This window comes from Prionailurus bengalensis, chromosome E4 (assembly GCF_016509475.1).
Source record: "Prionailurus bengalensis isolate Pbe53 chromosome E4, Fcat_Pben_1.1_paternal_pri, whole genome shotgun sequence".
Classification (NCBI taxonomy): Eukaryota; Metazoa; Chordata; class Mammalia; order Carnivora; family Felidae; genus Prionailurus; species Prionailurus bengalensis.
The window spans coordinates 33,037,209-33,058,655 of NC_057360.1; the positions used below are offsets into that span (position 1 = coordinate 33,037,209).

The 21,447-nt window shown below is 42.0% G+C and overlaps 1 protein-coding gene across 8 annotated transcripts in view; it reads right to left on the minus strand.

Annotated features, from left to right (window-relative positions):
- Positions 1-4,984: 4,984 nt before the first annotated feature.
- The window catches only part of HSD11B1 (hydroxysteroid 11-beta dehydrogenase 1), a 50,377-nt gene continuing 33,914 nt past the window's right edge, over positions 4,985-21,447 (minus strand). For 6 of the 8 annotated variants that reach the window (XM_043569342.1, XM_043569341.1, XM_043569340.1 and 3 more), the window contains 2 exons: positions 7,891-8,034; positions 4,985-5,534 (listed from right to left, as the gene is read on the minus strand). In XM_043569342.1, the coding sequence (XP_043425277.1) occupies positions 5,317-5,534; positions 7,891-8,034 (362 nt within the window). In that variant the 3' untranslated portion in view covers positions 4,985-5,316. Of the gene's footprint in view, positions 5,698-7,890; positions 8,035-21,447 lie in introns of all 8 variants that reach the window. The other 2 variants (XM_043569344.1, XM_043569343.1) reach the window with 2 other exon arrangements.

A 21,447-nucleotide genomic window follows, 5' to 3' on the forward strand; every position in this document is an offset into this window, starting at 1 on the left:
ATTCTAGCTTCCAGTGGCAGCCAAGAATGGGCCTTGATTTACCCATTCCCTTACATTTCTTTCCCTGTGAGGCTCACAGCACCCTGCTTGTAAGGTCAAAGCTAGAGTGACCACTAGCTGTCGCTATTGAACAGATCTAACCAAAAGCCAATGGTGTAGATGCCCGAGCCCCGCCTCGCCTCCTGTAAGGTCTGTTCAACCGCCCTAAGCAGTGATTCAGAGAAGGCACGCTGTGAAGGAAGTCGTGGTAGCTCTTGCCGACCAGGCGCCACTTGCGGGGAAGAAATTGTGGTGAAGTGCCCTACACCACGAACTGTCAGTCACTGGGTGGCGCTGCCACCCTGATGGCAAAAACGCAGGCTTGTGAAAAGGAAAAGTCTGGTTAGGATGGCCTGGCTCTTTGTTCTTGGGGTGGGGTAGCTTTTCAAGCTCTCTGTTACAGAGTTCAGGGTGCCACGAGACTGTTCAAGGCAGTGTGAGGGAGGTCCCAAAGCATGCCAACCCAACAGTCCCAGGGCAGCCAATCACAAAACAGACAGACCCTAGCACCGCTGGCCTCGTGGTCTTTCAGACCTCAGCTCTGATCAGTGTGGATCTTTTGAAACCCTCTGGTTACTGATCCTACGACTTGCCAATGTGCCCTCACCTTTGGCTTCTGTTCTGTATCCTCTTTCCCAGAAACTCCTATCTCCAAAGCCTCCCCAACTAAAGCGGTTTATTCATCTGGCACTTTCCTATTTTTTAAGAATTCATTTCCCCACCCTCCCTCCTCTGGCTTTACCTTTTGCTCTAGGTTCTCGTCCTCACCCCAAGTGTTCTGGATCTGTGCAGACTTCTGCTTCTTCCGACGTTTTTTTGCCTGTGGGCACTGGGGTTCTGTTTTATTTTTTTGAAAATTCTCTTTTTCTCATCTGCCTTTCTTTTCACATTTGCCCTGTTTCCATCCGTTTCCCCTCCCCCCTCCTTAAAAACTAGAGAATTTAAACACATTCTAACTAGAAAATGTGTAAGACTAACAACTAGAGAAGTTAGGTTAAAAATTGCTGAGTGGGGAGGATCTAGCATGTAAGGGATATCCTGATTTTCCTGAGCAGTCTCCATGAACTGGTGACTGCCTGGGGGGTGGGATGGAGATCTAGGGGTGCTGAGATGTTGACAACAAAGCAGAGTTGCTAGAGACATCGTGAGACATCATGAGCACTATATCAAGGTGGCAAATATGTTTTTCTATTCCCTTCATACTGCAAATTACTTTGGTTTGAATATTTCCCTGGAGAAATTAAGGGATGATTCTGGGACTTGATTAGCATATGTTGCCCAGTGCTCTAGGCAGGGCACTAATGGATAAGAATGAGGGTCCTTGACAAATTCCCTGGACAGCAGGCAGTGTGAGCCGGTGGGAGGGATAGATTCTACCCTACACGTGGTCCCCTGAGAGGGGAATGGGGCTCGCCAGGAGCCACAGGTGCCTGCTGATGCTCTAACCAAGGGCTGGCTAGAAGCATAACATATGCTGACTTCTTTCTCTAACACAGCTTTAGAGCCATGGTCTCCAGCATGTCAGAGGAACCGCTGGATATGGGGAGATGTTCAAATTTCTATTTATGTTTTATCTTATCTTTTGAAGATTTCTGTTTTTGTATATGTTTCATGTTAGTAAATACTACATGCATATATTATGTAATAGTCACTGTATATCTGTTAGAAATATACATGCCTAATCATTTTTTAATAATAAAGTATGTGATCAAAAGTTTTGGCGACCGCTGCTCTGGAGAATCTTTGAAGCCATGGACTCTGGGGGTGGTCTGAGATGCTTGCCCAGAGCAGTCCAGCCAAGAAGAAAGGCCCAGCCTATGTGGACGGACATGGTGGTGAGGTGGAAATTAATTGTGCCTGAGAGGGAACTCTCCAGGAACAATGTGAGTCATTGCCTCTGGGGTCACCTCAGGGCTCCCTGCTACTTCTTTTCTAGGGTCTTTCATTATACTCTTTACTAAGGAGAGGGGATCATAGTTTTTCAAAGTGAAGTTTGGAGAGGGAAGAGCCTGGGATGTTTTTCACCATGGAGGGAGCTGGAACTAATGAGACCTTGCAGGTGGTCAGTGGGACTGGATCCTGTCACCATGGTTAGGAACCTGGCATCTTAGGAACTATGTATGTCCTTCTTCTCTGACTCTAGGTTTCTTTGTTTCTGTTGTGATTTATGTTTGTGACAAACACTTCTTGGTGCCTAACAGAACCCCAGTTTTGTTTGGGGTGAAAATGCACTCAGCTGAAAGCTCCATTTCTCAGCCTCTCTTGAAGGGAGAGGTGATCACATGACATGACTCTGGCCCACAGGATGGGAGCTGAAGTCCTGGATGGGGCTTCCCAGTTTGCTCTGTATCAGGGCTCAGATACCGCTGGTCTGCATCTGCTGTCCTTCACCTTTTCCTTTCCTGAAACCCAGCACAGAGCTGAGGTAGAGCAGGTGTCTTGTGCCCCCACAGTCACAAGGAGGAGGGTGGTTAGCTGAGTGGAGGAAAGACAGAAGGAATCCAACTCCCAGAAGCCCTGGTCTGCCCCTCCTAGATTTTTGGTAACTGGTGGAAAAGTAATTTTTACTTGATTGAGCCACTGTCAGTGGGTTTTTCTGTTACTTCCAGGGGAATTCAATGCTAGCGGACATGAAGGTCATCTTTGGGACTCGCACACAATTAAGGCTGTTGACTTCATGCAAAGTCAACATGAACTTGAGTTCCAGAATATGAGGATCCCTTGTCTTTGGGAGCTCTTGATCCCCCACCCTCTCCAACAATGGTAGAAACAAACTGTTCTGTTACTTTCAAGTCCTTGGAGGAGGAGAGAGGCATTGAGCTGGGCCTTTAAGAATAACTAACTCTGTCAGAATGTGGAATGTGAAAGTCAGGGTGGTTGCTGGAGGAGGCTGTGCAGGTTTGAGAGAGCCCACGGTGTGTTCCTGTTCTGTTACACATTCAGTGAGATGACCTGGTGGCTTAAAAAAATCGACTATGCTGAGAATGTTTACCTCAAGGAAGCAGGCAAAAAAAAAAAAAAGGGGTGGGGGTGGGGGGGGGAAGCAGGCAAATGTTTTGAATCAGGGCTTTCTTTCTTTCTCTCTCTCTCTCTTTTCCTGGACTGCCAGTTAAACATTTACCAACACACCCTTGGAAAGACCAAAGGTTTAGTTTATTAGTTACATAAATATTGTTACATAGCTTCTTGTTTTCCCCAGGCCATAAATCAGCAGAATCAGAGAGCAGCTGATTTATATGAAACATAGGCTGAAGTCTTAATGTGTCTTTGGGTCTAAGGAGAATTTTAAAAGTTTAGGCTGAAGGCAAAACTAATTTTAAGCTGACTCTGGCTGTACATTTACCATTTGATCATGCTCCTGTCTCGGCATTCACCTCTTTCCTTCCTAATCATCCTCTCGCCCTCATCCTGTCACAAACCTGGTTCCTTGCCCCATTTGTGTCACCTACAGATGCACCTGACTCAGGGACTGGCACGTGTGTGTGGACACCTGGACACCTGGACAGGTGTGCATGTGTGCATGTGTATGCTGCTGTATGGTTAGAAATCTGTCTTCACATTTCGGATCTATTTTCTTGCACACTGTTGCAGTCAAGTCTTTCCTGCTCCCTTACACTGAGCATAGTCTGGGAAGAATCTCTTTCTAAGAAAAGCCCAGCCATATTCACCCTCAGATCTAGCTCCTTGTTCATGTGGCCGGCAGGCTTAATGGGTTCTAGTCTGTTATGCTGCCTGGTCATTTAGATGAAGAGATGAGAAAGGGAAATTTTCCCTGTGCTTCCAAGTCTTGTGTCCTAGCATCACTTATCATGGAAACCCTACATTTGGGGATGTTGATATATCCCATCTGTCACCCTAGGACATTCTCCATCCTTTCCTACCCTGCTCTGTGCATGAGTAAAGCTGTGAGGTTATATCATCTGCTGCTCCCTTACCCCTCTGTTTAGCTAATAGAAAATATTAACAAGAAATCAGAGGGAGGGAAGAGAGTGAAGCGAGGGTGTTTGTCCCTCCAGATCCTTCCTGTATGGTCCTGGGTGTGCTGGTGGCATCCCTTAACTGAATGTCATAGCTCTCCAAACAGTTTCTCTCTCTGGGTTCTCTATAATGGGTCTCTCTTCTTATCCCTAAGGTGGGACTAGCCCTGAGATACTACTTACTTGATCCCTTGTGATTGCCCTATAACCTTGTCCACACTTTTGTCAATAATCTCTTTTTTATTAAAGTCTACTAAAATTAGGGGTGTCTGGGTGGCTTAGTCAGTTAAACATCTTATTCTTGGTCTCAGCTCAGGTCTTGATCTCAGGGTCATGAGTTCAAACCCCATATTGGGGTCTGTGCTGGGCGTGAAGCTTACTTTAAAAAATAAAGTCTACTAAAATTATCTAATTTGCTATCTCTTACCTGTTGGAGACCTAACCAATAAAAGGCTTTGCTGAATTGTTAATATAGCTGATTTCTGTTTCCTATTTGGTTGTAGTTAGGTGATGCCTGGCAAATGTTTGGTAAATATCTGTTGACTTAATAAATGATTAAATGAGTGGCAGAATCAAATTCCACTTCTTTCTCTCCAGACTTATAGTACACAGTTGAAAGTTCACATGTAAAGTGTAGACACTTGATGCAGTCTGAGAGCACTAAAGTATGTTGGTTCTGTGGCTCAAGTTTCCAGGGACTTCCGCTTCCATGGGTTTGCCCTAGTGATTTATACCCACCCTGGTTTCCTCCTTCCCAGAGGAACAATATAAAATAATATAAAGAATATCTGAAATATACAATATGGTATGGATGTGATGTCCTTTAAATGAAGAGTAGGGTGATTTCTTCAACTCAAGGACAGAGAAAATGTTCAGGCCACAAGATAAGATATGAACACTGAAAAATTTCACTTGTATAGGTTTTGAAGGAACCACACCGAATGAACCTATAGCTACAAATTATGAACTTATATAGTAGATATGACCTTTATTATAATTAATGTTTTAATTATCATAATATTATTACATATGAGGTAAACTTGATAGAACTGCCTTTTAATTATACCTACGGTTATCAATTTCATGACTGCAGGTTGCAGTGGCTCATGACATTCATTATAATTACATTTCCACTGTGCAAGTGTTAGAGGAACTCCTTCAAGCCATGACATGTGATGTTTCCAACTCTCTGGGACCCTCACTTATGTCTCCAGGGAGATGCCTTCATGGATGGAGCTCAGATAAATGTCAGGAAGAACAGTCCCAAGCTCTCTTACCATGATCCACCTTAAGGAAGTGCTTAGTTGATTATAAACTTGTCCAAACTATAACTTCTTAAGGAGAAGAGTTCCAGAATCTTCCTCCCTGGATTTCCCAGCAGGAGAGCTGTCCAGACTGAGTTGTCATAGTACACTTCCTCTTGGCGCAGAGCTCCCCCTTTGATGATCTCCAGGGCACATTCTTCCTTTGGAGATGCCTCCATGTTGACTATTCCAGAAATGGCATTCATGGCTGTGTCTGAAGAATGACAATAGAAGAGTGGGGTTGTCCAAGACTAGTAGAGTCTACATGATGGAAATTCTGCAGATAGCCACAGCTTCACTGTTAGGGACTATTTGCCAGGGTTTGCTCTACAAGACCCTGTGGGCCCTATCAGAAGACCGGGTATATGTAGGGCCTGCTGGGCAAAGAGAGGCTTAGAGTTAATGTGGGCTCTGTCTTCCTAGATGAAGATTTGTGGGGAGTGCTGTTAGAGGTGATTAATTGAGAGATTTAAATCATGCCTCTCTCTTGGGTATTTTGGTTGAGGTGAGGGAGTAATAAAGGGCAGTAGAATGAGGATAGAAGTTATATCAAGACCCAGTAGCTAATGGAAAGTGTCAGTGGGCAAAGCAGAGTGCTGTATGATAATGCTTTACTAACTTGTAGGAGGAAGAGATGGACAAGAATCCAGGCTTTTGCTTTCTGTCCACAGTAGCCACTTTTATTTGGAAGGAAAGTTACCTTATCTTCTCTAAATTTTTATACCCTTCCTGCACAGTTTCTTTCTCTCTTTCTATCTTTGTTTCCCTGTGTGTCTTAATCTCTCTTGTTCTACAACTACTACTCAATTTACTCAATTACTCTTTTTTTTTTTAAGTTTATTTATTTTGAGGGAGAAAGAGAGGGAGAGAGATTGTGAGCAGAGGAGGGGCAGAGAGAGAGGGAGAGAGAGAATTCCAAGCAGGCTCCATGCTGTCCCTGTGGAGTCCCACATGGGGCTCAAACCCACGAACCATGAGATTATGACCCGAGCCAAAATCAAGATTCAGGTGCTTAACTGACTGAACTGCCCAAGTGCCCCTCAATTACTCCTTAAATAAGGTTTTTGTATTGAACCTATTTTAGATAAATTTACATTTGGACTACAGACAAATTGTAAAAATTGTGCAGAGTATTCCCTTATATCCTTCACTCTCCTTCTCCTAACTATAACATTACACATAACCTCTGTACAGTTGTCAAGGTACAATATAATTGGGACAATTTTACTAACTAAAATATAGACCTTATTTTTTTCACTAATATCCTTTTTATGTTCCAGGATCTTAGCTAGGATTACACTTAGTAGTCATTTCTTCTTATTTTCTCTCCAAACTGACAGTTCTTCATTCTTTCTTTGTCCCTCATGGCCTTGATACTTTTGAAGAATATTGATCAATTGTTTTATAGAATGTCCCTCAATTTGGGTTTGTCTATTTTTATCTCTTTTTTTAAAGGAAATATTTTAGGGGTGCCTGGGTGGCTCAGTCGGTTAAGTGGCTGACTTCGGCTCGGGTCATGATCTTGCGGTCCGTGAGTTCAAGCCCCGCGTTGGGCTCTGTGCTGACAGCTCAGAGCCTGGAGCCTGTTTCAGATTCTGTGTCTCCCTCTCTCTGACCCTCCCCCATTCATGCTCTGTCTCTCTCTGTCTCAAAAATAAATAAACGTTAAAAAAAATTAAAAAAAAAAAGAAAAGATTTTATTTTTAAGTAATCTCTACGCCCAACATGGGGCTCAAATTTACAACTCCCAGATTAAGAGTCACATGCTCTACTGACTGAGATGGCCAGTGACTCTGTCCATTTTTCTATGATGATTGGAGTCAGGTTATACATTTCTGACAAGTATATCACAAAAATGATGCTGTGTCTTTCCCAGTGCATCACATCAAAGGGTTCATGAGGGGCGCCTGTCTGGCTTAGTCAATAGAGCATGAGACTCTTGATCTCGAGGTTGTTAAGTTTGAGCCCCACACTGGATGTAGAGATTACTTATTAAAAAAAAAAAAGGTTGGTGGCTCAGTCAACTGAGTGTCTGAGTTCGGCTCAATTCATGGTCTCACGGTTCATGAGTTTGAGCCCTGCATTGGACTTGCTGCTGTCAGCACAGATCCTGCTTCAGGTCATCTGTCTCCCTCTCTCTGCCCCTCCCCTGCTTGTACTCTCTCTCTAAAAATTAAATAAACATTAAAAAAATTAAGAAAAAAAGATTCATGATGTTGATATGTCTTATTACTAGTAATATTATTAAGAATAACAAACTTGTATTCAATAAGCCTCAAATGGGAAAGTAATGGCCGTTGAGTGTCCCTGAGGAAAAAAAGTGTTCAGAATAGGGTCAGGTGATGAGTCTGTTTTCACTTGGCACACTTGGTGGTCAGAATGGAAAGAAGAGTCAAAGAATAGTCAGAGGCTCCACTAGTGACAGAAGTGCTTCATTGCATGGAGAACCACTGCTCTCACTGGTTTTTTGTGCATTACACAGGAGTCAAGGAGTTCAGCACCTTTTTTACCCACAATGGAAATGGCAGAAAATCGTCTGCAAGCTGTTTAATCTACTCTCTTCAACTTACCTGTGTTTATGAGGCCGAGGATACAGAGAGTGATCGATACATTAATCTTGGCCACTGAATGTTCCATCCTGATGGAGGAGAAAAACCCATCCAGGGCAAACTTGCTTGCAGAATAGGGCGCAATAAGTGGACTAGCCATTTTCCCTAAATAATAAGGAAATGGGTTAAGAAGGTGACCCATTTTAGCTTCTTCTGAGATGATCTTTGTTGCATCTGTAGTAGGATTTGTAACCCCTGTGGAGTCCTTTTACCCTTTGAGGCATAGTTTCTCTCTACTCCCTATAGAGATTATCATGCTGTGTTGAATTTCTGAAAGAAAAAAAAAAAAAGATCTTTAAGGTTTCAAAGACACTCCCCTTGAAGAGTCTGGGTGGGGGATGGGATGGGCTGCAGGAAAGCCTTCACTGAGGAGAGATTGGTTCGATTTTAATAAGGATGGTAAATAAGTGGGACTACAAAACAGCCAGGTAATCCCACAGCTGCTACCTCTGACTCAAGAGAGCTGAGATCCAAGGGTTTAGCAAGAACTCTCTGCCAATACAACAACCAATCATTGATTTACTTTCTATACGAGGGAAATGAAAAACCCTGTCTTTCCTTTTCTTCTTAAAACTATTATTCTTACTTTCATCATCCTGGTTAATTCTCAGTCCGGTTGTTGGGAGGACATGTGGACATATGCCTCATAGGGTGATCTATTCATTATACCCTGTCCAGGAGGAGGGATTAGAAGTGGCCTGAGACCTTAGATTCTTTGCTGAACAAAGAGTTATAACAGCTACTTTGATATTCCTGTCTGCTAATTCTACAATAGGAATAATTTAAGGGTTGATCTCCACTGACTGCCTGAGTATCAGTCATATTTTCTATTCTTGTAAGTGGAGTAATTTTGCAATGTATTCTTGACATTGTGAATGATACGTTGTAGAATCTCTGGATTCTGTCATATTCCTCAAAAGAGTATTGAGTTTTGGTTTTGTTTTTTTTTTTTAGGTGGGCATTTAACTTGCCTGAAATCTAGTGTCTCTTGCAGTAGATTCCAGCTAAAATCTCTGTTGAATTATTTAATCTTAATTGGGCTTCTTGGTAACTGCACTGCCTATGAGTAATTCAGGGGACAAACAGATTTTGAAAGAGTTTACATACAGAATGTGGCACTCTTCCACTGTAGCTCTTTCCTTTCCAGGATGTCCCCCTCCACTTTCTGGCTGCTACAGAAATCCTAAACTCTTCTTTCTAGTTCTTCAAGGTAGTAAGATGGCAGATGTCTATTCCAGATACAACATTGATTGTGGCCTACCTTTAGGCATAAGCTATAATATTGGGAAACTCATGTAGTGTCAATTCCTCCTTTCAAGTGTCAACAACTCTCCAGTTTCTGTCAGCTTTTGTTTTTTCTCTCCAGTGCTTTCAGTGGTTGTTTTCTATATTTTGTCCAAAGTTTGATCTGGGGCAGGCCGATATATTAGGTACCTCTCTGCCATTACTGGAATTGGAACCTCTATAAGTTCTCAAATGAAGTTGCTTGCCAAATAAATGAATAAAGAATGGTTCATTCAATAAAGATGCTGGGGAGGTTGGTTAACTCATTGGAAAAAATTGTTAGCTCCTTGTTCTATATCATATATCAAAAAAATTCTAGTTGGAAAAGTATGGCAGACGTTGTCTACCCAATATCCATTCCCTCCCTTAATAATCAAGTTTGATTTTTTCAGGACAGCAATGTGTTCAGATAAAAATATTTACTTCCTCAAGATTCCCTTGCTCTTTTGTGTGTCCATGTGACCTAGTTCTGGCCAATGAGAAATCTAACAGGTGGGGTCTCCAGGAAAGATATTGATTTCCTGACAAAATCTGTGGATTCCGGTAGCATGCAGTTTTTACATTTTGCCCTTCTTCTTTCATTCTAAATGTACTTCAGATGTGATGCCTAGAAATGCAGTGGTTGTTTTTGAACTTGAGGAAAAGCTACATATTAAGGATTATAGAACAGAAACATGGAATGAGATTGGATTCTTGAAGATCTAATGAGTCCACCAAACCAACCCTGAAGTTATGACCTGAGAAAAAGGAACCCCTATTTAGTGTTAAGTGATTGTAAGTGGAGTTTTTGTTAAATGTGTAGCAGAATGCATCTTCTGACTGATAAAAAATAATTTAATCAGGAAAGAATAATATAGGTGAGCATTTATCAGATCCTTGGTTGTGAAAGATCTTTCTAACAGAAAAGTAAAAAAAAATATGTAAAGGTAAAGAATATTTAATAATATAAAATGTAAAAGTTCTGTATGTGAAAGCAATAACTAATAATATAACTATAAAGGTTAAGGGTAAATGATAAACTAGAAAACAATTTAGAACATAGTAGACAGACAAAAGCTTAATATCTTCAATACAAATATCTTCAATTCTTATTTTTTAAGGTGCAATTTTATTTATTTATTTATTTATTTATTTATTTATTTATTTATTTATCTCATGACTTGATCATGACCTGAGCTGAAATCAAGAGTCAGAGGCTTAACTGACTGAGCCATCCAGGCATCCCAAACTTCAATTCGTAGTGTATTAACTCTTAAAAAAAAAAATACAAACAAATATTTTTAGGGAACCACTCCAACTCTATTCTCAATCATGAGTTTTGGCTTGGAATGACTCTACAGCCAAGTTCCAGGAATGGGTGTGTGGCACAAGATGTCCATCCAGAGTATTTGATACCACTATGTTGTTGACTAGTCTAGGACTAGATCAATGACTCCATCAGGGCTGCAGGACACATTGTTGGTTGTGTAACCAGAATTTATTTAGTTCCCCCTTCTTCCTCCGTAACAGAACCCCAGTTGAGTTCATGTTTCCACCTGTTCTAGAGACTACTGGCATTCTCTCTGTATCTTTTGCTCTTCTTCTTTAGTAGTGTAATCTGTGATGTGTATCTGGGCAAATAGTTATCTGGGATACAGTCCACATTTCTCAGCTTTTTTCAGCCAGATGTTGCCAGATGACTAAGTGTTGTCCAGTGGGCTGTAAACAGAAATGTATCATGTGATTTCTGGGATATGTCCTTAAAGACAGAAATCAGTCTCTTCCTTCCATTCCTTCTTCCTTCTTGGTGCCTGAAGGTGGGTATGATGGCTGTGGCTCCAGAACTATCTAGAACCATGAAGTGGAAGCCACATGTTGAGAACAGCAGAGCATTGAGAGAAGAGGGAAACTGGGTGACCATGGAGCCTCCATCCTAGCCCTACCTCCGGATTAATGCCTACCTCCAGACTTGATTTACCTTTTAACTTATTTAATCTACTGCTATTTTAAGTTTTCTGAATTAGAGAGCTGAACCTAATCCTTACTGATAGTACTTCTTACTTTTATGATGCCCATGTTCCAAAAGAAAGTTGATACTGTTTCTAACTCTAGGGGTGGGCTTATATAATTGATTTAATCCAATCTTCTGGCCCATAATTGATACAGAAATGGGCATTTGGCCAATTTTGGCCAATGTGACTTGAGGAGAATTTTGTTGGAGGGTCTGAGAAAATCCTTTCTTATTCTGGGAGAGTTTCTTTTTTAAAAAAAAAAATTTTTTTTTCAACGTTTATTTATTTTTGGGACAGAGAGAGACAGAGCATGAATGGGGGAGGGGCAGAGAGAGAGGGAGACACAGAATCAGAAACAGGCTCCAGGTTCTGAGCCATCAGCCCAGAGCCCGACACGGGGCTCGAACTCACGGACCGCGAGATCGTGACCTGGCTGAAGTCGGACGCTTAACCGACTACGCCACCCAGGCGCCCCTGGGAGAGTTTCTTAAAGTAGCATTTTGTTTCTCTTCTACTGGACATTTTTGTGCTTGGATATGGGGGCTAGAATTGCTACAGCTATCTTACTATCAGCCTAGGGATGAAGTCACACATGGAAGGAAGCAGAGCCAAGAGAATCATGGGGGCATTGAACTTGAGCCAAGTCAACTGTGAAGCCCATCCTAAATCTGGACTTCCAGTTATGTCAAAAATGTTTCCTATTATTTAAGCTAAAAATAGACCCAAATTATTTCTATGAGTAGCATAGTGGTTGAAAGTATGAGTTTGACAGTCAAATGACCTGGGTGTGAATCCCAAGTATGCCATTTCTTAGCTGTCATATGTGGATAATAATACTGCTAAGCTGAAATAATCCATGTAATATGCCTAGCACAAACTCTGGCACATAGAAAGCATTTAGTAAATGCTATTGTTATTAGTATTCATGTTTCAAATTAGTGAGAAAAGTAGGAGCTACTCAGAAGACTATGTTGGGACAAGTAGCTAGCTACTTGGTGAAAAGAAAAGTGCCCTTGGTATAAAAGAATTTAAATTATATTAGAGAGTATACATGGAAAGTAAAATAAAAAAATATGGGTCAATGTATGATCTCAAGGTAAAAGCTACTGTTTTTTGTTTTGTTTGTTTGTTTGTTTGTTTAGAAGGGGATGGGGCAGAGGGAGAGAGACAGAAAATCTTAAGCAGGCTCCACAACCAGTGCAGAGCCTAATTCAGGGCTTGATCCCATGACTCTGAGTTCATGACCTGAGCTGAAATCAAGAGTGAGCCACTCAACTGACTGAGCCACCCAGGTGCCCCAAGAGCTACTTTTTAAAGCATGAAATCAAAGGCATACATTATGAAGGAATATATAAATGGGTTCGAATATATACAATTTAAAAGGCTTCAGTATTCTAGAAATGCTCACCATTGCCTTCCTAGACACATCACCTTCAAAAAGATTTTGCCTTTCCAGGGGCACCTGTGTGGTTCAGTAGGTTAAGCATCAGACTCTTGATTTTGGCTCAGGTCATGATCTCATGGTTCATGAGTTTGAGCCCCGCATCGGGCTCTGTACTGACAGTGAGGAGCCTGCTTGGGATTCCCTGTCTCCCTCTCTCTCTGCTCCTCCCCTGCTCCCTCCTTCTCTCTCTCTCTCTCTCTCTCTCTCTCTCTCTCTCTCTCTCTCACACACACACACACACACACACACACACACAAATAAATAAACATTTACATATTTAAAAAAAGGAAACAACATTCCTAAATTTATAAAAAAAAAAAAAAAGATTTTGCCTTCCCAGCCATCCAGCTCCTGGATGGCTCAGTCGGCTAAGTGAATGACTTTAGCTCAGGTCATGATCTCAGGTCAGGCCAGTAATAGTTAATGTACACAATCACTTGAACATACATTGTAGTCTCTCTCTCAAGAAATTGAAATAAGTGGAGCAAGGGTTTTAATTAGCTGCTGTTGGATTTTGAACTAAAAAGTCGTGTAAGTTTGGGACTGGGGTAGCCATCTCTAGCATTGAAAAGAATAAACAAACAGACGAGCAGACAAACAAAATAAACACAAAAGTTGGAGTTAAATAGGAGCTAATATGTATGTAGCTCTTATGTGCTAGTCTCAAGGCTAAATAATTGCCTAAAGCTGCATGGTTAATGAGTCGGAGAACCAGGAGCCAAATCAGGATTCAAATTTGACTCTAGTGGCCAACAATTTCAAGCAGTAGCTGACATTTCCTCAACAGAAGCACTGTTCTTTTTCTTTTTTTTTTTAAATCTTAATCCCAGCCTAGTTAACATACAGTTATAGTAGTTTCAAGTGTACAATACAGTGATTCAACAATCCTATATATCACTCAGGAAGAAGCCACTGTTCTTTATCTGAATATTTTTGGGGAGCCACATGTAGAAATCAGCCATCCTGAGTTGGTGAAGATTCTCTGCTTGACCATTAAGACCCTAAATAGGCAAAATTTATGAATAGCAAAATTATTTTCACTTCTAAGCTGACAGATGAGGCTACCCATAAGTAGAGAGGGCTAGTCACTACCTGTCCCTTTGTGTTAGTTTCCCAGGCCTGCCATAACAACAAATTATCACAAACTTGGTGGCTTGAGGCAACAAAAATTTATTCTGTCACAGTTCTGGAGACTAGAAGTCCAAAACCAAGGTATCAGCAGGAACACATTCCCTCTAAAAGCTCAAGTGGAGAATCCTTCCTTGTCTGCTTTTAATGTAATGTCATGTAAGCTTTTATTATTATTTTTTTTAATTTTTTTTTTCAATGTTTATTTATTTTTGTGACAGAGAGAGACAGAGCATGAACGGGGGAGGGGCAGAGAGAGAGGGAGACACAGAATTGGAAACAGGCTCCAGGCTCTGAGCCATCAGCCCAGAGCCTGACGCAGGGCTCGAACTCACGGACCACGAGATCGTGACCTGGCTGAAGTCGGACGCTTAACCGACTGCGCCACCTAGGCGCCCCTCATGTAAGGTTTTAATGTCTGCTCCCAATCTTTGGCATTCCTTGGCTTACAGAGGCATCGTTCCATTCTCTGCCTCCATCTTCACATGGCCTTCTCCAATTTTGTGTGTGTTGTACTCTTCTTATTAGGATACTTGCCACTGGATTTAGGCCCACCCATATAACCTGGGATGATCTCATCTTGAGATCCTTACCTTTATTATGTCTGTAAAGACCTTTTTTCCAAATAAGGTCATATTCACAGGTTCCAGGTTGACATATCAGCCCACTATACCCTTCTTGATATTAAAAAAGATGTTGACTGTGGCATTTTATGTATCTTTCCAGGTAGCAACAGGGATGAAGAAGCAAGAGACCATGTGAACCCCCAGTCTGAATTCCTGTAGCAGTAATTTTTGTCTTACTAAGGGAACTTAAGTATATCCCATTTTCTGTCTTTAAGTATGTCTTAGACTGTGCTCAAAGTACAAAAAAGATTCTGAATTGTTTTGCAGGAGAAATGGAGAGATTTTGTTTTTGGTGGTGGTACTTTGTTTGTTTGTTTGTTCCAGGGAGGAGGGTGAGAGAAGAGAAAGGGAAAGGGGAAGAAAGGAGAGAGGGAGAGAAGCAGCCAGACATGGCAGAAAACTTCCTGAAAAATTCACCAGATAGATGCATGGCTTAAAAAGACATTTTTAGGAGCTCCTGGATGGCTCAGTCGGCTAAGTGAATGACTTTAGCTCAGGTCATGATCTCATGGTTTGTGAGTTCAAGTCCTATATTGGGCTCTGTGCTGTCAGCACAGAGCCTGCTTCAGATCTTCTGTCCCCCTCTCTCTCTGCCCCTCCCCTGCTCATGCACGCTTTCTCTCTCTAAAAAAAGTTAAATAAGTATTTAAAAAAATAAAAATTAAATTAAAAAAAATATTTTTAAATGGTGAAGAAAAATACTGAATTATTAGACAAGGATCAAGATTGGACAAAGACTGTTGAAAAATTGTTAACCTTTATTATGAAAGCTATGCATTAGGTACAGGGTAACATAAATACCAATGGGAACTGTCAGTTTCTCAGCTGAAGACTGCATCATTATAACCATATTTTATCTCTCAAATTTTGTGAGTTGCCATTGATGTGCAAACCTTTAAACCAGTAGTTCTCAAATTCAAATATGGAGAGATGAGGCACCTGGCTGTCTCAGTTGGTAGAGCATTCAACTCTTGATCTTGGGGTTATAAGCTTGATCCCCACATGGGGTGTAGAGATTATTTAAACATAGTAAAATCTTAAAAAAAAATAAACCCAAGTCTACAGAGAACCTGCAGATTTGAGTCCACTCCCTCCCCAGAGTCTTCTAGTCTGTATGCTGGGGTAGAGGGCTATGCTGAAGGGTTCAGTAGGAAAGAGGGTCTTTATCAATAAACCACACTTATGGTGGGAGGAGGAGATTCATGATGACATAAGCTCCTTAAACCTGATCTAGGAATTCCCAGAAGAAATGGGGAGGGGAGGTCTTTGGAAGGGGCTAAAGTCTTATGACAATAGTTGGGTGAGCTGTCATTAAATTATGAGTCATTGTGTCTCTTTAAAGCCCAAGCTAGTATGGCTTGGTCCCAAATCTAAACTCGATATTCAGGTGAAAAAAAGATATTAGACTAACCAGGAAACTTCAAACTTTACCTCTAGGAGGTAGGTTGTGAACTCTGCTCTGATGAAAGAAGGTACAGAAGGGCCAGGAAGGTGAGGGAATAGCTTGTACAAGGACTAGAGGTGGGGATGAGTTAGTTATAATGACAAGCTAGTAGAACAAGAAAAATAATAACACTTTATTACATTTTCTCCTCTTTAGAAATATAGGCTTTAAGCACTTGTCCAAAACCAATAGGGCCTGATGTGTTATGGAATTCAGATTTTTTTTAAGTTTATTTATTTTGAGATAAAATAAAGAGAGAATCCCAGACAGGCTCCACACCATCAGTGCAGAGCCCAATTCAGGGCTCAAATCCATGAACTGTGAGATCATGACCTGAGCCAAAGTTGGGCACTCAACCAACTGAGCCACCCAGGCGCCCTAGAAATTCAGAATTATTTTTGGATTTTAGGAGGTGGTATGGGGCTTATACTGTATATTACATAACACTTCCAGTAGGGTCTGGGGAGGCATGCTGCAAGCAAACACATTATAATTTCTTCAGTAAAATATTTGAAAGTTCACACTGAGATAAAGGCTTTAAGGCTTCCCTTCAGTTCAAGTTAAATTAAGTACAGAGAATTAATTATGGGGGGAAATCCTTAGTATTCAGAGCTTTCCTCACCCATAGCTTATTGGGTTTTGGAATTGCAGATAAAGGATTTTGTGAACCAGTCTAGGCTCACTAAAGGAAACTTGAAACTAGTCAAAGAGTAGAAAAAAGAGAATAGAAGTGAGGAAAATCTCCTAGGTTCTCACTATTCCAAAACAACCTTGGTGCATTTGTTAAAGTCTGTTTTCTATTCACGCAGCTGTTCTTAAACATTTTCCCATATATCACTCCTTTGCTTGTGTGAGGAAATCTCTGCATTCTGTCCTATGTAAAATATATTTTGAAGTTTCAGAAAGCTGAAAAGGGCAGTGCCTCTCTAAAAACCCAGATTTTTATTTTTTAGAAAGGTTCTCTGAGGCTCTGGACAAGATGGAATAAATCACATGTAACAGGATGTTAAAAATTGACTTCTCCTGCTCTAGTTTTAACTGAGGTTCAAAGGCCTAGAACATAGTAACTGGCCAATGCTTCCATCTTCTGAGGGGAGGTTCCAGATTGCCTGTGTCCTTACCCAGCTTGTGGTAACACAGATAAGCAAGAGAACCAAAAATCCAGAACAACAGTGTGGTTGCAACATGTATACTAACCATCCTGAGGGAAAGAAGGGCTGAAGGCGAAGAGGACAGAGGGAATGGAGTAGGGAGAGGAAACGAGCAATGTCTCAGCCATCTTCCAAGAAGGAAGGTGGGCCTTCCCCTCATGTCCATCCTCTTGAGAGGAACTCTAAGGGTGCCTCATGGAGACCTTGTCCCTGGGAGTTTGTGGGGGCACCAAGGACTGGGGAGCCACCCCAGAGGCTCTGGTTATTATGGGCAAGGCCACCATGGAGCTGGTGCAGATTGTCATACACAAGGGAACTCCCTGTAGGATGCCTGACATCCAGCCCACACTCTCCTCACCACCCTATGGGCTTTGTCCTGGGGCCTGTCCCTTCTTCCCCAGAGTCATTTCCAATCCTGTCCCAAAGGACAGCCGCAAGTGGTGCATGTATCCTCCTGTATTCCCACTGTGTTCCCAGGGCCTGAGGGAAATAAATCACATAGGCAACTTCTGCTCAGATCACAAGGAGAGCTAACAGTGTTCCAGCAGGGGCTTCCAAAGGACCCACAAAAACATCCAATGCAAGAGTCAGATTTGGTCATCCTCCTAGGTCAGAAAGCATGAACTTTGAACATTTGCTGTGGCCAAAGTTTAGTGGTATATTCGCTAGGTGCCAGTCAAGTAAGACCTTACCTATCCTGAACCTCCCTTCATCCCCATGTGCCCTATTTTCTTTTAAACAAGAGGGGCCAGAGGGGGCCTGGTAAGCAGGGAGGAGATAGGGAATGGAAGGAAGAGCTGAGCCCATTTCTCTTTCCTACCCGGGAGCTTGATGAGGGGAGAGAAGCTTCAGTTAAATTACTTGTGGCCAGACATTTTAACTACCGAAGTGAGACTTTTTTTGAGACTGGAAGCAGCCAGAGGATCTTTTATTATCCTAGAGTGTGTCTGTCCACCCACGATCACATGCAGGTTCAGGGATGAGCTAACCCACAGAATGGGTCTGAGGGAAAGAATAAAGTTGTTTTCTGATTGCAGCCTATGAGATTCACTTGTTCAACTAGCAGTTAAAAAATATGCCAGAGTATGAGCTTAATTGAATCAAATGAGCAAGTAAATAAATGTACTAATTTGCATGAAGCGGTCATGAAAGTTAGGGTGGAGAAGGCTGGGTGCTTCTGCTCAAGGTTAGGTTTTGTTTACGTGGGGAGAATGGAGCCATCCCAGCAGAATAGATACATGTCGTCTCGATTTCTCTCCTGGGAAGTTTTAGACCACAAGGAAACAGAGCTCTGGTGATCATATTTTCTGAAGCAAAATATGGGACATGGAGTCTGACAAGTAAGAGTGCAGACTTGGTGATGAATGGGACATACTGTTTGCAATTAGCTCTGTCCCAGAAACGCTGGGACTTAGCCACTGTAGAAACAGCAAGAGCCAGAGGGCTGGCAGCTAAGCTGTGCGCTGGAGCTTGTTAGCTGAGAAGAAGAGGTCAAAAGCAGGCCTCAGTGCTTTTGTTCATCCACTCCACACCCTCCATCCCCAACTGCCCTGCTGAGATTTTGAAATTACAGTATTTCCATTTCAAAGGCAGATTTTAAACTGCCTGAACTGAGAGCTCAGAAGAAAGTGTGCAGGATTGAAAAGCTTCATTTCTGCCTGCCTTCAGACTTTCACAGTGACCCCAGGCAAATGTGCCACATCTTCTACTGAGCGAGCCCCAACTTGGGGTTCACCACGCCCTGATGGCTTTGAGGCAGGGAACTCATCCTGGATCCTGCCCCTTCTATCCAGCCTTTCCTAAAAATATTTCCTTAGCTGGGCCCCTCAGGGTCTAACCTCTTTTGTTGCTTGGGTTGAATCAGGGTCTCAAGATAAACCCATCTTCCTCCTCCAGGCTTTGGAGAACCTGAGGTATCATTGTTAGCATTAAGACAGCCCACAATCCATCCAGTGGTAATTGAAGCAATGGGAATGGGTGGGAATGCCCAGGAAGAGTATTTTGAGCAAATAGAGAAGAGGGCTCAGGATGGAAAGAATCTTAAGGAAACCAACAGTAAGACTTTGAGGGGGATGAGGAGAACTAAGGTGAGGCACGCAGGGCAGCCAGAGGACATGACACCCAGTGGGGGGTGTTTTGGCTGAACACAAAAGAAGAATGTATAGTGTTGAAACAGTGCAAAATGCTGCAGAGATAAGTAAGATAAAATCTGTTACTAGGTTTTGCAAGATGATTTTGGCAAGAGCTTTCCTGCGCAGGCCATGAAATGTGGCTCCTGCTGTCGTGAGCATCAGCACGTCTTCCAAGACGAGAACAAAAGAGATTTTAAGAGCCCCCAGAGTTGAAGGGTGGCCCCAGCTAGTTCCACCAGCATTACCTAATCACCCATATCCAGCCTACATAGTTGTGTTTGGAAAAGGGAGAATTGTCACTGTCTTAGATGCTCATCCACTGAGGGTCAGGGAGACAGTTGCATTCCCTTCACCGTAAACCCCACAAAAGGAGCTTTAAGATTATTTAGCCACCTTTGCAAGTGTCCAGTGGAGTTTGGGAACTAGTTGGGTGCATTGTGGGATCAAATATATCAATAAGCAGCAGGTTTCTCAGACACCAAATGTGGAGCCTGTAGAGGGGGAGTTGGCCTGGAGTCATCTGCCCAGGGATGGTGGGGTGGCCTGGGCCAAGGGGGATGGGCTGATCAAAACCTAGAAGCTGAGGAAGAAGCTGAGAGGAGTGAGCTGGAGGAAGTACTAGCATGTTTCCTGCAGGGGATCTCCAAGGAACCCACGAGAAAGCCCCACAAAATCCATCCTCATATGTCATCCAAGTCACTAGACCCCTAGGATGGGGATTTTTTTTTTCTCTTTTGAAATAATTCCAAACTTACAGAAGAGTTGCAAGAATAGTACAAATGACCTCCCCCACTCTTTCTGAACCATTTGAGAGTAATTGCTGTAATTGAGGTAATCGCCAATCCAATGTCCCACCACCCCTGAGTATGTTAGTGTGCATTTCCTACATATAGGGACATTCTCAGACATAACCACAATGCAACTATCAAAATGTGGAAAGTCATTTATTGGTTTCCTAGACCTGCCGTAACAAATTACTACAAGCTAGCTGACTTCAGGCAACAGAAATTTATTCTTTCACAGTTCTGCAGACTAGAAGTCTGAAATGAAGGTGTTGGTAGGGCTGTACTCTTTCTAAAGGCTCTAGGGGAGGGAGGGAGAATCCTCCCTTGATTCTAGCTTCCAGTGGCTTTCAGCATCCCTCTTGGCTATATCGCTCCAAACTCTGCCTCTATCTTCACCCCACTATCTCCTTCTATGTCTTCTCTTCTGTCTCTTACAAGGACACTTGCCATTGGATTTAGAGCCCACCCAGGTCATCCAGGATGATCTCATGTCAAGATCCTTAACTTAATTACAGTTGCAATGACCCTTTTTCCAAGTAACATCACATACACAGGTTTGGGGAGTTAGGACATAGACCTATCTTTCTGAGGATCACCATTCAACCTACTCCAATATTTTATAGGATGGTACTTAAAAAACAACAACTATCTTAGCCATTGTTAAGTGTGCAGTTCAGTGGTATTAAGTACATTCCTCTTGTTGTGCAATCATTACCACCATCCATTTCCAGAGCTCTTTTCATCTTGCAACACTGAAACTCTATGTCCATTAACAGTAACTCCTCATTCCCTTCTCCCAGCCCCTGGCAACCACCATCCACTTTCTGTCTCTATGATTTTGACTACTCTAAGTATCTTATGTAAGTGCAATTCTATAGTATTTGCCTTTTTGTGACTGGTTTATTTCACCTAACAAACTGTCCTCAGGTTTCAACCATGTTGTAGCATATATCAGAATTACTTTTCTTTTTAAGGCTGAATTGTATGTATATACCACATTTTGCCTATTCACACATCCGTTGATGGGCACTTGGGTTGCTTCCATGATTTAGCTATTTTGAATAATGCTTCTATGAACATGAGAGTACAAATATCTTTTTGAGGTGTGCTTTCAATTCTTTTGAGCATGTACCAAGGAGTAGACTTTCTGGATCATATGGTAATTCCATTTTTTTTTTGAAGAACCCCGATATTAGTTTCCATAGTGGCTGTGCCGTTTTACATTCCCACCAACAGGTTTCCAATTTCTCTACACCCTCACCACATCCTGTTACCTTCTGTTTTTTGGTTTTGGTTTTGGTTTGGTTTTTGACAATGGCTATCCCAACATTTGTTAGGTGATATCTCATTGTGGTTTGGATCTACATTTCTCTGATAATTAGTGATGTTGAACATCTTTTCATATACCTGTTGGTCATTTGTACACCTTCTCTGGAGAAATGTCTATTTAAGTCCTTTGCTCCTTTTCGAATCAGGCTGTTCTTCTGTTGTTGAGTAGGGTGGTACTTTAAGACTATGTAGATACTGTGTTTT